The following is an 18,389-nucleotide window of genomic DNA, read 5'->3' as shown; positions in this document are numbered from 1 at the left end:
CGTCTAGTTTATATAAGTATATGCGTACATATATGTAAGTGCCGTAGCATTGAGTTCGAAATATATGCACCTTATTTTCGTTTTGAAAGGTTTTTTCAGCACTTAAATTAATAAAATTCGTTATTTTTATTTTATTGAGGAAAATGTAAAATAAACTTAATGTCATTAAATGCTTAACTTTAAAAAAATATCTTTTCATAGCTACTATTAGTATTATTTAGCTATTTTTTCGACCGATTTAGCTCCAAATGAAATTGTTTTCTGGCAACACTGAACATTTGATGTTGAGTGATGGAGAATTGGAAGTTTCACTCAGTGTTGCCAATAGATTTTCATTACCATTTGAATTTTTGTAGTAATAGGTTCTTTCCCTAACAATCCGGACCGCATACGGTTATTAGAGAATAAGCGATAAGTTTGCTCTCAAAAATGGAACATAATCCAGAAGTGCGGGAACGCAAAAAACCACATTTCGTGCCCAGAATTTGAGAAACAGCTTATTCGCGTTGTTTTTGTTTTTGTCACTTAAATGCAAACGCTTGGAAAGTGAATTTTTGTTTCACAAATTTGATTTTAAGAATATAAAGATTGAAAATACATATTCCTTAAAAGCACCAAGTAGCTGATATGCACTTTGTCGCTTTATCCATTTTTACCCGGAGAAAAAGTTCGGGCTGTTTCGGACAGGAAGAAGTTACAGGCCTATTTTGCGCTGATAATACATTTTGTAAATAAAGTTCTTGTCGACTTTTAAACCCTTTTCGCATTCTGTGCCCTCTTATAACCGATAAATTTTGTTGCCATGTCATACGCTGGTAACAAAATATTGCCCCGTGAAATATGCAATGCCAGAGCTTCCACAATTCTTCACAGCTGAATGGCTGAATATTTTAACTGCATTACCAACGTAACTAGAATCGCGGTAACAAGATCTGGTAAAAAAATTTGGTAATAAAAATTTCCGGTTACTAAATCTTAATGTATACATATGTTAAAAATGGAACACCTGAAGCGTTGTTTTTTATGGGGTGTTAAGTATAATGCAGATACCACTATTTTTTTTAAGGTGCCTCAATGTCCTTCGCGTAAGGAGCGTCGCGAAAGCAGCTGTGGGGCGGAGCTGCAGCGAAATACCTTGCTGTGCGTTAAACAATTTGGCTGCGTTTCTTTATACATTCCGGATAATCCCATTTCACAGCCGGAATAAACAGAATACGTTTGAAATGTACGTAAACATATCATCAGGAACGTTCTAAAGAATAAGTAAACAAAAAAGTTTATTCCAAACGTTCAGAATGAATAAAGAAATTCAGCGTTTAAATCAGCAGATTTCATAAATGCACCGGGAGTTACAAACAAGGTTTTTTTTTAATAAGGAGATATCTATGAGTGGGGAATTTTACGAAATTTCAGGCAAAATCGGGGAATTTTATAGTCGAATTCTCAAAAATGAGTTGGATGCCCTGATTGCAATACACAAATTCTCCTATGACGTCATATTTCTATCAAAATATTCAAGAGAGTGTTAGCGGTATCACAATCAGCGCCACCTTCTGTATTCGTTTCACCATGAGCTGCTATCTGGTCAGTGTGGCCGCTTTGATCCAAGTGGATCAAAAGTTAACATATTTCGATGAATTTTGGAGGGACACTTCTTTTTAAATTTTGATACATGTCCAATCGTGTAAAAAAATTCCCGTAGAATACGAAAAACTTGCCAGAGATGTTTACAATTTCTTCGCACATAGTGCTAAAAGGGTGGATGAATTTGACGAGTTTCGAAGCTACTACGTTGTTGTTAAAAATCATAACATTTTTCGAGTGCTAAACGTTCGCTGGTTGTCGCGGAAGAAAGCTGTTGATCCTATACTGTCCCAGTGAAGCGCGTTGCAATTATTCTTCATATCTTGTTTTGATGACGGTGTGAACCAAGCGCGAGCTATTGCCGAAAAAATTTATTCCGCAACATAAAAAATTTATTATTTTTTTGTTTTTGTCAAATATTTAGGATATTGTCAATCTAATGAACATAGAATTTCCAAGTGAATCATACAGATTGCATAAGTTATAGAACAATTTTGAAAGTAACTATAAACTTATATTGTCTTTTTTTTGTCAAACCAAACTGTAGGCCAAGTAACCCAGCTGATCTAGACGTTTGTAACCCAGATAATCATTTCCATACCTATTAAGGAAGTATATACAATTGTGCCGCAGAGAGGTATATATCAACAGTACATTTAAGTGAAGTGGGGGGAATAAGCAAGCTATAAAATGCTTTAAATAACTTTTTTATATTTCGAATTAACTTTTATTTTAAACTTGTTATGTTATCCGCACTACTCTGCCGCTGCAGAGCGCATTTTCTCAGAGCTGAATTTGATCACAACAAATAGAACAAGTCGCTTCACTTCGCCAATGGTGGAATGCATAGTGATTTCGAAATGCCTTAAAAATTATTAAACAATTTTAATTCTAAGTTCTAAAAGTACAAAAAGTATCTAAACTAAAAATAAGGTTATATATACATAAGAAATATTTGCTCTTTTTATTATACTAACACCCAGTTGAACTGATTCATGTAAGACATTTTCGTTATTATTATAATACTAGTACCAAGTAAAACTGATGCGTGCACCTTTTTTGCAATCAATAAATGTCAAATTGTTTTGGAAATTCGTTTTTCATAAAAAATATTGGTTTTATACCATTGATACTTTGATACCTAAAATACAAAGAGTAATACATATTGATACAGAGAAGTCTCTCCTCTGCTGCAATTTTTCTTAAGCCCGCGGTCACACTGACTTTGGTATCTGCATTTGCATTTCAAACATAATCAGCCTTAAGGTCCGGTTAAACGTGTCAATGCAAGTGCTTTTTCTACGCATTTTGCTGTCATCGAAAATCTACTTTCCCGTGTAAACAGCCAAAATGTCCTTTTTGCAGATTTGCAGAAATCACTTTTGAATTAAAAATTGCAAGGTGTAACTGAAATTACACAAATCGCTTTCGAGAAATAATTTTAACTTGCTCGTGCTGCACTAGCCTATTTCTTTTTTGCTGCAAGTGCTGTCAAACCAATCTAGTGTTGCCGTGTGACCCCGTTTTTGTCCGGATTTGTATAAGATTTTAAAAATGTTGCATCACATTTAATACAATACTTGTAATTAATGTATTATCCTGATATGAACAATTTACTTAGATCGAGATTTTTTGTTTGTTTTGTGTGCATTTTAGCATTTTTAACGAATTTTTCAGGTCAGTAAAATTGTTGAGCATAAAAATTTCTGGTAACACAGGTGAAAGTGGAATTTTCTGCATTGACTGTGTAAGCAGACAAAAAGTAGTGTCGAAAGTTTGATTTTTGGAAATAAAAACTGCTTTTGAAAGTCACTTTAATTGCAAGGTGTAACTGCTTCTGCAAGCACTTTTGGAAATTGTGGAGTTTGACAGACTTTTAAAAAGGACTTGCACTTGCCACGTCTAACAGCTACTTTATTCTAAGTTTCAGCCGAAAAAAATTCACCCGAAAATTTTTCATCCGCCCATATTAAATACATGGAACCAAAAGTGAAAAGTGAACCGGTTCGGGGAAAATTAAACTCATGATAAGGCTGAATAAATTTTCCTTCAGGAGGACAAAAACTCGAATCCTCATGTACCTATGTATATGTATATTAGGCTCGTTCTGAAAGGTATGAAGCACATTTTTACATCAGATTTGCTACGTCGATGCTATACATATAGCCGAAGGTACCACATATAAATTTTGGTCCCGATCGGAGTCAGTAAAGGCGTGTCGCACAGGAGGCAAAGTTCAAATTACCCTGTGCGACACGCCTTAACTGACTCCGATCGGGATCAAAATTTATATGTAATAATATATTCGACTATAGGAGCATAGATTTTGGGTATTAGATGAAAAAAAAAAATAGTTTTAATTTTTTTAGTCTCCATAGAGGCCTTAACCGGCTCCAAGCGGGAGCAAAATGTATATGTATCGATTTTGGGTATTAGATGATTGTTTTTTTATTTGAAGAGCCACCATGCCTTGGCCGATGCCACGCAATGAGCGGCTTAAAATTAAAACATATGAAATGCTATTGAGGTGGCCACTCACTGAACGACACAACAACTTGCAACTTTCTAATCAGATTTCTTTCTATACAAAGTATGTTCGCCATTTTTTCAAAAAAAAAAAATAATAATAATAATTGCGAAAAAACCAACGCGATTTAAGAGAGAATTGTTGCGAGTTGCTGCTGGATGTATTCCCCTGGATATCTATTCCAATAACTTTTTCTTCAATTTGTCTTGTCGATAAGCTTCCATGAAAGTTTACAATTTCAACTTATATTTTATTCCGCGCGATAAGTTTCAACCAGAAACCATTTATTGGCGCTAGACTTAACCCTTTCTTCTCCAATTCGATTGGTAATATCGTCCTTTTGGCAGCGGTGATGCGAAAATCTCGCACTAAATAATATAATATCGCCTTTGCTTCTAGCGGAGCGAAACGTGAAGCTAAATACGAAAAATTAAATAAAATAACCGTAACTTCAAACAAACCTCGAATTTCAATACTCACCAATACAATTACGCGGTCCCTCTCCAAACGGTATAAAAGTAAATGGTTTGATTTTGTCTTTATTCTCAGCACTAAAGCGTTCTGGATCAAAATTATCTGGATTTGGATAGTACTGCGGATCGCGATGAATACCTGACACCGGTATCATAATAATTTCGTCTTTCTTTATTTCCTTACGTTCGCCGTTGGCTTCGAATAGAAAATCTTTTGTACATATTCGATTGAGCAATATAATGGGTGGCCATTTTCGCATTGTCTCATTTACAACCATTTCCAAATATTTCATTGCATGTAAATCTTCATACGTCAATCTTTTACCTTCCCGTCGTTTATTAATTTCTTCAACCTCTTCAAAAAGTTTTTCTTGTACATCCGGATTCGCCATTAATTCATATGCTGCGAAGCAAATCAGTGTCGACATAGTGTCAAAACCGCCTAAAAAGAAAATGAAGCATTGTGCCACCATTTCCGTGTCGGTCCATTCACGATTATGTGCCTTGGGCGAGTCAGTAGGAAAAAGACCGCGGGCCTCCATCAGCAAGTTGATCATGTCAGGCCTGCGAATATTTCGTTCCTTGCGATATTTAAAAGCATCAAGAACTAGATGACGGAAGTACTTAGTTGAGCTTTTGTCAACGAACTCAATTCGAAGAAGCTGTAAGATCGATAAGATATGGAGATGTCATTACAAAGACCTTAATTACAAAACATATAAATATGTACATATAATATAGATAGATAGTTTAATAAGTCAGTGAATTTTGGAATCTTCCGTGGAGTATCTTTAAATGTGGGCGGCCGCTGTAGTGTAGTGGTAAGCAGTGCGCGCTTCCTCTCCGCAAGGCCTGGGTTCAAGCTAAGGTCAAAACAACATCGCGAAAAATATTTAGAAAAAAGTGTTTTTATTAACAGCGGTCGCCTCTCGGCAGGCAATGGCAAACCTCCGAGTGCCATGAAAAACAGCTTATCTTAAAAATACAATCGCCGTTCGGAGTTCCCTTCGTGTGACAGCATCAAGGTCCACGCCACAAATCGGAGGAGAGGCTCGGCCAAACACTAAAGGCCCGTTAACATACAATTTTGGTGTTGCGTTGGCGTTGGCGTCGCTTCGACAGCTGACTATAAATACATGCATTTATATGAAAGTCTCCACATAACCATAGTTGGGCAACGCCAACGCCAACACATCGCAGAAAGATGGCCAACTCTCAACTTTTCGCGCGCGTCGTTCGTCAGCTGTTCCAAATAATTAAAATTATGTGATTTAATTTTATTTTTTAATCAAATGCGGACAAGAAATATTGTTGTTATTGCAATTATTGATTTAAAATTTTGATCTATTTGTCGCTGGTATGTAAATTTAGTGACCAAAGTATTCTCTGCTAAGCGTTCATTGTAGCAAGCACGGGCGTTATTCGCGCTGCTGTCAAAGCGACGCCAGCGCCAACGCAACGCCAAAGTTGTATGGCCTTAACATTCATGCACCTTGAAGATAAGAAATCAGAAATTTAATAATGCGAAAAAAGTTTTACTGGTTCAAATATTCAGACAACAGAGGACGCTTTATATGCTCATGTAATTTTTAAGTGTACGATATTTCTAAAACAAGCTTGTAGGTGACAAAAAATACTTAAATTGCAAATTTTACTGTGCTTAGAGAATTGTTAATCTTACCGATTTACTGATAATCTAGAATAAGTTTAGGATCAAAATCGTTTTTGCGTCATTTTATTTAAAATTCCTTATATTTTTAATATATGATATATATATATATATATATTATCATATATAATCACGGATCCCAACAACCCTTTAGCAATAAGTTTCAAGCTAGTCCGCTTGAATATCTTCAGCCAAACTGGTTCGGCCATTTTGAATTTTTTAAATTTAATGTCCGATTCGTAATGAGCGATCCTAAGAGCTGCCGTGCGATATATTTCAAGCAAATCAAATAAGATTTTGAATTTTCCTGGTCCACAGTGGCCATGTTTGACTGCAGACGTTCATACCCTATGCACCATTTTCTACCGATTTAGCCCCATACGACTATGTATGTATATCCTCTTTACAAAACTGAAGAAATCGCTCAAACACCAAATTATCCATTTGCTTCATTACTTACATAGATAAACATTTGGCAAATGCGGCTCTTTGAGCTTAGAAAAAAATGTGGATATACAGCATAATCGTCCACATAAGACATACACTTCTGGTCAGCTAATTAAGTTAAGTTAAATTTTGACCAGTCACTTAACTTAATCAGCTGACCACAAGCGTACATACAATGACTCAAACAAATGACTACGTGCTGATTTTTTTTTTAATAAACATAATGTTTTTCGAAGTAAATTTGTTTTGTTATTTTTTCTATAAAAACACCGTCCAATCTTAAACCAAATCCATATAAATCACAGCTTAATAGCCTTATTCATAAAAAATAAAGTAGCTTTAAAAAAGGTTTATAAGTTGAAAAATGTATGAAAACATCAATTTCTAAAGCTCTTTAAACCTAGTTTATTTTTTAATCTTTATACAAAATTTAGGAAAATTCAATAAATTTTCATCAAAATTTCAACTTTTTAATCTGAAGGGATTTTTGCACTTTTTTCTCATAAAGCACGAATTTCTTATGAAATAAGGCGCGGGAGAGTCTAAGAAAAATGTTCAAATTTCAAATCGATTTGCATATGTATTAGGGATGTTAATCCCGGGATCAAAGTTTGCTTTTGTTAAAACTAGAGCAATTTTTCTGGAAAAATCACTAATTTTAATTTAATTTGACTTTAAATAATAACATATAAATGTAAAATAACAAGAAATTAATGTCTAAAACTGAAAATTTTTAGTATTTCTTATACTTATCGGCGTCAATCAGACAAAAGCAAACTTTAAGAACTAAAAATGAAAATTCAAGTGTTTTTCAATGTTTGGAATGAGAATTTAAGCATGAGAACAGAAACCCAAAGAAAAAAAATTGTTGTATATTATACATTATACTGTGCGACGGTCAATTTTACACACCCATAAATCAATATATTCGCGAAACCATGGGCCAAATATAGTAACCCTGATTTCTTAGTTTTTCTCTCTGATGCTGGGATTTTGTAAAAGGAGTTTGAAACTTGAAAAACATGAGTATTTCAAAAAATAATTTTAGAAATTCAGTGCAATTTATTAGAACAGTATCAAATGTAAGATAACAGTTTATAGAATTAAAACGGACAAATTTTTGGAAAAATCCTTTTAAAATTTTATCCTTGAATATCATTAAAGTTTACAATATTTATTTAAAAAAAAAATATGTTAAAGACTAATATAAACTCGACAACATCCTCTACTTTCGTACTTCTAACTTTAATATCTTAAAAAAATAAAAATGATTAAAAGGGCATTTTCAATTCATACCATCGTTGTGAACCTCAAATTTCTATTAGTTCTACAGAAATTTTTCATTTATTTTGTACCCAAATTGTTTTTCTACATTGGACTGAGTTTTTTTTAAATTGTTTGGAATTAATTATGTCTTTGAAATTATAAAGTCCTTTAGAAAATCCTGACATCAGAGAGGAAAACTGAAAACGCAGTTTTACTATAAATCTTTGGCCTATCGTTTCGTAATGTGTATATTGGCTGCTTCGTGTGGTTTGAAATTTTTTTTCTCACGGTATGTATATGTAAATGCGCATTTCAAAATTTTTACAGAAATTATAAAAATTTTAAACTTTTTACTCAGAATTTTTATAAAAATTTGAGGTATTCAAACTTTTAGCTCATTAAATTATTGTAAAGTGCTAAAAAGCTTTGATTTTTTATAAATTTTTTTAATTAAGTTTTTTTGCATCAATCTTTTTTCAACATACCTTAAGTTACTTTATCAGATATGTACACACTTAAGTATTACTAACTGCGTACTAATTTAATTACTGTCTTTTGTTTTGTTACTAATGAAATAATTTTTACTTTAAACCATTTATTTCTCAATCATTTATATAGCAATTTTTTCGAGTTAAGTTGAGGAAAATAATGGATATCGAAAAGCCGGGACTAATCCCGGGATCCCCAGATTGTAATAACGAGATCTACCGAGAGATACCGGGATAGTAAAGTTTAAAAAAATTGACATCCCCAGTGTGTATGAATGTAGTTGTTTACGCCTTTGAAGTTTGGTAGCCAAAAATAATACATACATAAAATGCCTCTCAACGTTTGATTAAACTCTGAAGTATACCTTTCCCTTCTGAAATGGACCCCGCTCTATATTAGTTCAAGCAGCAGCCGCCTCGAGTAAACTGCGACTACGAATATCTGACAGTACTCTTCAAACAACAAGCATAAGAAATACAAATGGTTGGGACGATCCCGATCTAGTTTCAAAACCATCTGATTTGACAAGAAATTTCAGGAATTCTTGACAAATAACAACGGGTGAAGGATGTATGTACATGTATGTACATATAACAATTTCGGGTTTTTATGGATCCGTACTAAACTTTCCATTGCAATTGTCGGATATCTGGCAGTAGCCCCCATAGCAATGCTGACCAGCACCAGAAAATCCGTTTAAAAGGCCTTAGACAGGCATGCCACTTGGTTATCGTTTCGTTCTTTCATCATTTACAAAATCATACTAACCTTAGCCAAGCGTTTGCACTGTGTGAACAACAGTAATCTTAGGTACACCCAAAATGAAGACGAATTAGCCTTTTTTCCCATCACATAGAATGTATTATCTTTTTGTTCAAAAGAGTTCACTTGTAAGCCGAAAGCTGTTGATGCGATGGCGTCATTTGTGAAACGCGTTGCATAGTCCTTAAAGTCCAACTCAATACCATTGCAGGATTCTTTGGAATGTAGTTTGTGCAAATAGTTTGTACTGTCTTCGGCCACCTGATTGATTAACTCAAACATTTGACGTAGCCTACTGCCAGTAAATGCTGGACTCAATGTGCTGCGCATATCTTTCCACTTATCGTTTTTCAGTAGAAATAAAGAATTAGCAAGGAGATCGTGAGAATCCTCACCAAAGAAGTTATTGTGGTTCATGAAGTGATCGAAGTCCTTTACTGTAATTTGTCGCACAAGATCTATATCTCGAATTAGAAATATCGGTGTTGTTTGATAAAATACGCCGTATATACTGAAATTTGTTTAAAAATAAAATATAACTAATAAATATGATTTAATAAAATGCATTATTGAATAATGATGAGTAAAAATATTATCATTTAAAAAAGAACTTTAAACATGTGGCCTGCCAGTGTATCACTGATGAACGCGGCAAAAGGAGTTTTTCTGTAAGCACCAGCGACGCAATTTTCGATGCATCGATGTTTTTCCGACATCCCTAACTGTAATGCACTGTCAGTAGGATATTCGATTATTCGCCTTTTTACCAAAAACGGGTTTCCAGTTTTTCGAAAAATTCCAATTTGAAAAAAACGGTCCCCAATTTTTAAATAAAGAAAAAAACCAGATAAAACAAATTGGAAAATATTTAGGCGCCTAAAATGCATTCATTGGAATCAAATATGACATACTGTTCATCCCTAAATAATGGAGCATATAATTTTAAACTATTTAGGGGGTTCCCTAAAACTTGAAAATGCCTGAAAAACTTCTAAAAACTCAAAACTTGGAATGTTACGTTTTGCGTGAAATAAAAAGGGACCTATTGTTCCATAAAAAATCCGGTTTATTCGATATTCGAAACACCAAGATCTCAAAAAAAAAACGCCTTTAGATATCCAAAAAAAAAAAAAAAACGGTGGAAACCAGTTTGAAAAAACGAGTCAATCACCCTAACTAGTAGGCAAAATTTCTAGTGACGAAACCTTTTAGAACTCTATTCATCTAATCTAATTTTTTTTTTAATTTAATTTTTAATTAAAATGCCGCCAACGATTATAATTACAATAAAAAATAAATTAAAGTAATAATTGAAAGAGTGAAAATAAATGTGAAAAAATTGTTGGCCGTGAGACTCGATCGCACGACGCAAATCAACTGTGCCGTCAATCCAAATCAACATTGCCGTATGTCTAAGTATGCTTTTAGTGTGCTCTACCCATTCTTCAAGAAGAGTGACCCTTCCAAATACATACGCACACTAACGCTGGACTATTCTTCTGGACATTTTGGAAAGGCTAAAAGCCCATTGCCAACTAATTGATTTGGCCTTTTTAGTGATTTAGTATATGCACCAGAGAGGAAACTGCATAAGGGGTATATTTTTTTACCTCTTAAGGAGTTTTCTCGAACTCCAGAGCCAAATTAACTGATCCAGTTTTATTGTTGTAAATAAGTGTGAATATCTACCTACATGCATATGCTACTTTTTCTCAACGAATTAAGATACAGGTTTTATCTCTATTGGAAACTTGTACAAAACTTACCCTCCCTTGTGCTGATTATAAAGATCAATTAGAGTATCAAACATTGAGCGCCTACGCAATGTCACACTTTTGAAGCTACCAAACACTGGAAAAGGTTTGTCGTACGGTATTTGACGTTTTTCAAAGAAGTCAAAATTTGCTGTAGCCCAACGGTAAAGCTGATAAATAAAAGCTGCACCAAGTATAAAAAGAACAAACCACATTATGTTTTAAAAAGTAATTCCAATTTTTTTTTTTAGAAAATATTAAACGCTTCTGTGTTCTTCCACGTCTATGTCGCGACTGATTACGAATTATATTGAACTGTTCTTTTTATAAACAATCCCGATATCGGACTGAAATGGTCTTTTGCAGAGCGTTCTTAAAAGCTTGAAAAGAATGTCATGCACATACGTATGTATGTGCATATGTAAATATTGGTCTTTTATCATTTTCTTATTTCAACCGATGTGATAACGTTGTTGTGCTTTTCGGTGCAAGAACAACCAACAAGGCGGACCCGTGTGCATATAGAACAATTAAATAAAATTTAAGTAGGGTTTTCGCTAAAGTGGTTTGTTTTTTATTTCGGCCTGTACATTTTTCTTATTTTTTGCACAGTTTACTGCACTTTTATGTGATAGCATAGACAGACGGCAGCGTTAATCTGGATTAACGGCTCAGTTAATTAAGATTGTGCTATTATACAAGGCAGTACTGCGGATTTCTACTTAAAACACATCGGAAATGACTTGCCACGGGTAGGTACTTACTGCCTGGATAAACATATAGGATACTTTTTTTCTGATAGATGGATCTATTCCAAACATCTTATTTATGGTCCGTTTTCTTGAAATTTCGTGCACGTATTATAGGTATACCTAGAATAGAATTGAATGATTGTTTGATAGTTCGAAAGGTTTTTTAAGGCGCCGTAAAGCATGCGGGTATGGGCATTTATCCATTCTTATTATCTTCACTAATTATATAAAGAAAAGTCCCTTCTTTTTATAAGAGGTGATATCGCGCCACGTAAAAACCCCTTCCAGTGAAGAGGCGAAGTAAGCGTTAAAGGACTACGATTTGAGGGCATGCACCTGGAATGTCCGGAACCTTAATAGGGAAGGTGCCTCTGCCTGGCTGGTTGATGTCCTCGTAGGAACAAAAGCTGACATCACCACCATTCAGGACATGCGCTGGACGGGGCTAGGCAAACAATATCTGTGACGTATACTACGGCTACCATATAAAGGACCGCAAATACGGTGTTGGATTTGTGGTGGGAGAGAGACTCCGTCGTCGAGTACAGTTGTTGTTGTTGTTGTTGTTGTAGCGGCTACAACAACCCCGCCCAGATCGGTTGATATCTCAGTCGTTGTCGCTAGGAAGCATGCAGCCTCTATCGGGTCGGTCCACAAGGACAAAGCCGTTAGGGTTGTCGGGTTTTCCGGGCATGCGAACAGATGTTTCGAGTCATGTGGGGTCTCTCCGCTTGCCGGACACTCATTTTGCACATCCTCATGCAATCTACTTAGCTAAGAGTTTAACCTGCTGAAGAAGCCAGAGGCAGATGAACCTCCGTCTCGTCTATGTCCGGAGGTGGTGTGCCTAGAACGGCATTCACAGGTCTAGAGGCTACATAACTCGAGACTGAATCCCTGTGAATGCCGTTCAGGGCATGTCTGTAAGCTGACGGTTCCAGAGGCTGCTTGATGAACCTCTCGACTTCGTCCGTCAGTTCATATAGATGCCTCCTGACGTGCCTTGGCGAGGGTTCCTCTGCAGCAGCCACATCTGGGGCTCCTAACCAGAAACTGCTTGCAGAGCATCGTGTTGTGCTCCCTAATTGGGAGCATTTTCGCCTCATCATGGAGGTGGTGTTCTGGTGACATCAGAAGGCATCCGGTCGCTGTCCTGAGGGCTGTGTTTTATGCTGTCTGTAGCTTCATCCACTGCATCCTACTAGTCCCCGGCGACCACACTGGTGCTGCGTAGTTTAAAACCGGCCGGCCTATTGCCTTGTATGTTGCCAGCAAGTACTGCCGGTTAGCGGCTTGAGGACCTCGTTGCGGCTCTGTACTTTATTGACATTGCGTGCGCAGAGAAGGAGAGCAGGCTGTCGAATGTTACTCCGAGAATTTTGGGATTATTCACCGTCGGAATTGCTGTGTCATCGACGTGAATTCCCAGCGGTGGCCTGACTTCCTTCGTCCAGGTTGTGAACAGGGTCGAAGAGGATTTCGTAGGGGAGTGTGCTAGCCACTTTGCAGTGAAGAAGCGAGAAAGTTCGGAGAGATAAGCGTTTACTTTCGAACACAGGTCATCAATTCCATTCCCAGTCACCATGATCGAGCGATCGTCGGCGTAGGAGACAAACGAGACTCCCTCTGGTGGTTGATTGAGCTTTGAGATGTAAAAGTGAAAGAGTAGCGGGGAAAGGACACCACCCTGTAGAACCCCCTGTTTTATTTTCCTAAGTTTATTCGATTTGTCTCTAAACATTACCGACGAGGGTCGACCACTCAGATAATTTGCCGACCACCGTTTGAGCCTCTGTGGGAGAGAGGAAGCCTCTATATCTTCTAGTAGCGTGGAATGGCAGACGGTGTCAAACGCCGTTGAAAAGTCCAACGCTACTAGAATCGTTCTCTCACAGGGACGGTTACGGTTAAGGCCACGAGTTATCTGAGTGTTTATGGCGTTAAGTGCTGTTGTTGTACTGTGCACTTTACGGAAACCATGCTGATGCTTCGCTGGGGTCAGNTAACCATGCTGATGCTTCGCTGGGGTCAAGCGGTTTGTAAAATACGGGAGCAGCAAGGCTTCGAGTGTCTTCGCTACCGGGGAAAGGAGTGTTATCTGCCGATAAGAATCTCCTTTGTTGGCAGGTTTGAGCAGTGGGACCACTGATGGTGGGATGATGAGAGTGGCCATAGACAAATTGAGGACCTCCGTTAGGTACGCTACTCCCTCAGGATCCAAATTTTTCAGCATCAGCATGCATATTCCGTCGGGACCCATGGCTTTGGAGGCTTTCGCCTTCCCGATGGCCACCTGAACTTCACCGCAAGTGAAAGCAAGGGGGCACAGGTTGTTAGCAGTTTGTGAAGCCTTCTGATCACTCGGCGCTTGGCTTTGTCCACCGGAGGATGCAGTATGAACTGCCGGCTAAAATAGCCCGCGCATCGCCCCGGGTCCGACGAAACATGGTCACCGAAAGAAATTTCGACTCTGTCGTCGTGCTTTGTCGGATTGGACAATGACCTCACGGTTGACCTAAGCTTACTCACACCAGAGGTGAAGTTACAGCTCTTCAGATGCTCTTCCCACTTCTTCCGCTTATGTACGTTTACTAGTTGCCGAATCTCCGCGTTGAGAACCCTGATACGGGAATCTCCGGGATCGGACTGACGGAGGCTGTCACGCTCATCGGCTAGAACAGCCGCTACAGCAGGGAAATTTGGGTGTGGGTCGGTGATACATCCTGCCGGTACGAAGCGAGCTGCAGCAGCGGTGACAGCCCTGCGGAACTTACGTTCACCAAGGTGGACGTCGGTTGGTGTGGGGAGAGCAGCGAAGGTGTTTTCAGTAAATTCCGCGAAGCCTTTCCAATCAGCTTTAGAAAAGTTGATATATGTTCGGTGCTCCGCGGAAGCAAAGTCGGTTGGATTATCGATCCAGATGACTATGGGCAGGTGGTCTGATGCCAAAGTCAGCATAGGTCGCCATGATATGCTGTTTATCAGACCAGCGCTGACTATTTTATGTCTGCCAAGCTGCAGCAGCTGCCCATAATCCTGGTGGGTGAGTCGTCGTTCATTGTGCAGAATGTCGAATCGTCTATCTGCTCAGCCAAGTCAGTTCCCCTGCGATCGTTTGAAAGACTTGAGTGCCAAAGATCGTGGTGCGCATTAAACTCGCCTACTACCATACGGTTTTCACCTCTGAGGGCGCACCTATGTCAGGGTGATATCCTGCCGGGCAGCAGGTGACAGGGGGTATATAAACGTTAAATATTTCGAGCTCAACATCGCCTGACCGGATAGCAATGCCCTCTAGGGTGGTATCCCTACGGTCGATGTCTGCTTCGATAAGACGATACTGCACAGTGTGGTGCGTGATGAACGCTAAGCCACCACCATTATCTCGCTCGCGATCACGATGGTGCACGTTGTACCCGGCACAATTCAACAGTGTTGAATTGCTGTGCAACTTCGTCTCTTGGACCGCAGCTATCAATATGCCATGAATTCCCATGACGACGGTTATCCCCTCGATCTTGCGCTGAAACCCGTTACAGTTAAATTGAAGGAACTTCATGCGGTTCGGAAGACGTGTGGTGATGCGGGGTGTGAGGGATGTGTGTGGTCGGCGTCGCGGTTGAGGTTTGCGATCGTGCTGCGCAACACGGGCCCTCGAAGTTCCTCGTCCAGTCACGCGTGGTGCGCAGACCTGAACATGCCCTAAAGTGGCACCAGCCAAGGCAGGTGTTGCACTTGACTGANGATGTCACATTACGGAATATCCTGGTCTGACACACCGTGCAGATTGTAGGAGGAACCAAGAGTTGTTGGCGGCGGCGTGTCGGTGATGGTGCGGTTGTGTGTGTTATGTGGTCTGTCGCGGTTGTGGGGTGGTCGATTGTGTTATGTTGTTGTGCTGTGGTGTTTGTGTGGGACTGCTCAGGTGGACTGGGGTTCGCTGGTATGTTGTTGTGCTGTGGTATTTGTGTGGGACTGCTCAGGTGGACTGGGGTTAAACGGGAATAGATCGCCGAAACAGCAGCCCTTGGTCGGGTAAAACCCGAGTCATTCCGGTACGTAAAACCGGCTGTCGTGGGAATGGTAGAGTACTGTCGTTCACCCCGATGGACGAGCGGATAGCCATAATTCTCATCAAGGCATATGCGACATATGCGGGTAGTGGAACCATATCTCTCGCTCATTAAGTACCGCCGCCAAAGAAGTAGTCGGATTTCAGCGAGCCCAAAAGAACAACTGATACGATGAGGAGTGTCAGGAAGCTGCAGAGAAAAAAGATGCCGCCTACAGGGCCACGCTGCGATCGGGCGCAACGCGCGCTATGTGGGACCGCTATAGGGATCTGAAGTGGGAAGCGAGACGTATTTGCCACAATAAGAAGAGAGAGGCCGAAATACGTGAGTGCGAAGAGTTTGAAATGCTGGCCGACAGGAAGAATGCTCGAAAATTTTACCAAAGAGTTAGGCGACTTACGGAAGGTCTCAAGACCAGGACGTACTCCTGTAAGAACAGCAATGGCGACCTAGTAACCGATGTTCATGATTATGGAGGGAACACTTCTCCGCCCTACTGAATAGTAGCAGCACGGAAAGTTGTGAAGAAGAACCCGAGCCCGCAGTCGATGATGACGGAGTCGACGTTCCACCGCCTGACTATGACGAGGTACGTATAGCAATAACGCGGCTGAAAAACAACAAAGCCGCTGGAGCTGACAGCCTGCCAGCTGAGCTATTCAAGTACGGCGGCNGTTGTGAAGAAGAACCCGAGCCCGCAGTCGATGATGACGGAGTCGACGTTCCACCGCCTGACTATGACGAGGTACGAATAGCACTAACGCGGCTGAAAAACAACAAAGCGCTGGAGGCAGCCTTCCAGCTGAGCTATTCAAGTACGGTGGCGGTTGATAAGGTGCATGCATCAACTCTTATGCAGAATATGGTCAGATGAACGCATGCCCGACAACTGGAATTTAAGTGTGCTCTCGAGGATATATGGGAGTTATTGAAAAGGGGGGCGTGGCACCTCCCATACAAACTGAATTTCTCACATTAGAATGTGTATGTGGTGTGAGAAATTTAGTTTGTATGGGACGTTCCACACCCCCTTTCTCAATAACTCCCATTTTTTCCGTAAGTTTGGCATTAGTATTAAATATCTCTGTACTAAATTGCAGCACTCTACGATGAATACTTCCAGAGATATGTTGTGTGAAAACTTCAGTTTGTATGGGAGGTGCCACGCCCTCTTGATATATCGAAATTGCTTTTGATCTATTATCATCCTTGGATAGTGTGGAGTCGATGCTCAAAATTTCAAAAATATCAGTACAGATGTTCTCGGGCTTTTCGAACAGAAAAAAAAACGAAAAAACGGCTTTCAAAATAAATATTAGTATAGATAACAAATGAAATACACTTTTTAAATTAAATCTATCTTATGGAAAAATGTTTATGAATAATTTATTAAATAATTGCTGAATATAGACTGAGAATTTTTCAGACGCAATTGCATATGTATTGAAAAAGTCAAATTTACAGATGCAAATACATATCGTGTAAGAACACCTTTATAATTGAATCCGCCTTGATACCGAATTAGGAACTTTAAAAGTGTGTTTTGCGTTCAACATTGGCGTGCAACTCAGCGCAGGGTTGCACGAAAAAAAGTTGAATGGCTATAAATATAAAAAATATGAAAAAACATCAAAATATTCGCCTTAAAAAGGTGTTTGCATTGTTCAAGTTTGCATCCGACTTTTGGCTGAATGGCCTTTCAACTAATTGCTTTCAACAAAGTGTGTCGCCAGCCAAGATTTAGCCATTCAACTTTTTTTCGTGCAACCCTGCGTTGAGTTGAACGCAAATTTTGAACGCAAAGTTGAACAATGCAAACACTGCTTTAAAGAAATTTAAACACAACACATGATTCAATAATACAAGGTTAGATAATTATTGACAGCTGCGGTTTGACACTCCCTTACAAAAGGTTGCATTTACGAAGGACAGAGAAAGGGCAAGAATGCAATCCCTTGTTTCGAAAATGGTAGTAGAAAAGTACGCAAAGTAGGCAATTAGTAGTGAAATTCCTTTCGTAAATTCTAATGTATTTGCAGGAAAACTGGCATTTTAAACGAAATGTTGAACGTAATATTGATATATATACGTGAATTACGTAATTTATATGCTATTTAGCCGTATAAAAACTGGAAAATGACTCAAAATTAAAATAAGACTACTACGAGATTGATGTAAACATCCAATGCTTAGGTTTTCATCAGTTAAATATGCTTCATATGCATATACAAATAAACATATTGCACAAAAGCTTATACTTTTATTTCACACCAAAGCTACACTGTTTCCATGTAAATTTGCAAAGAAGCAACACGGTGCCACTGCTAAGGGAGCGGTGCGAGAGAGACAACTGTCAGTTTATCGAACCTTGTATTATTGAATCATGAACACAACATAAATGTACACATGGTAATAATATTGGAAGAAAAACAAATTCCATTCGTCATTTTTGACATATTCTCAAGTTCCACTTTCCAGCAAAACAAACAACTAGCAATCAGCTGATTCGTACTCACCACAATTGAAGGTCATGGTGAGTATTTACACAACATGCTGAGCGATGGATCTAGTAAGAGAAAAATAGTCTTTTTTT

General features: G+C 38.6%; 1 protein-coding gene and 1 long non-coding RNA gene across 2 annotated transcripts; both read right to left on the bottom strand.

Annotated features, from left to right (window-relative positions):
• Positions 1–2,277: 2,277 nt before the first annotated feature.
• LOC108372434 (uncharacterized) lies at positions 2,278–3,007 on the bottom strand. Its single transcript, XR_001848861.1, has 2 exons — positions 2,836–3,007; positions 2,278–2,625 (listed from the first exon to the last, which is right to left on the bottom strand). It is a non-coding gene; the product is annotated as an uncharacterized LOC108372434 (long non-coding RNA).
• A 1,000-nt stretch (positions 3,008–4,007) lies between these two features.
• LOC108372433 (probable cytochrome P450 9f2) lies at positions 4,008–11,280 on the bottom strand. The gene is made up of 4 exons (XM_017628116.1): positions 10,984–11,280; positions 9,224–9,728; positions 4,592–5,246; positions 4,008–4,527 (listed from the first exon to the last, which is right to left on the bottom strand). The coding sequence occupies exons 1-4, from the start codon at positions 11,184–11,186 to the stop codon at positions 4,355–4,357; spliced, it is 1,536 nt and encodes a 511-aa protein (XP_017483605.1). The 5' UTR covers positions 11,187–11,280; the 3' UTR covers positions 4,008–4,354.
• Positions 11,281–18,389: the final 7,109 nt, after the last annotated feature.

Source organism: Rhagoletis zephyria, unplaced genomic scaffold, assembly GCF_001687245.7.
Source record: "Rhagoletis zephyria isolate East Lansing unplaced genomic scaffold, Rhagoletis_zephyria_1.1 Rzeph_scaffold_05750, whole genome shotgun sequence".
Lineage (NCBI taxonomy): Eukaryota > Metazoa > Arthropoda > Insecta > Diptera > Tephritidae > Rhagoletis > Rhagoletis zephyria.
This window is presented reverse-complemented; position numbering and strand designations above follow the sequence as displayed.

What these genes read in the sequence shown, in the direction of transcription:
- LOC108372433 (XM_017628116.1), bottom strand. Translation starts at nt 11,186, where the DNA reads ATGTGGTTTGTTCTTTTTATACTTGGTGCAGCTTTTATTTATCAGCTT. An exon ending in TATAATCAGCACAAGGGAGG is followed by an intron (nt 9,729 to 10,983) that starts GTAAGTTTTGTA and finishes AACAAATTTCAG; the next exon opens with TATATACGGCGTATTTTATC. An exon ending in AGTGCAAACGCTTGGCTAAG is followed by an intron (nt 5,247 to 9,223) that starts GTTAGTATGATT and finishes TCGATCTTACAG; the next exon opens with CTTCTTCGAATTGAGTTCGT.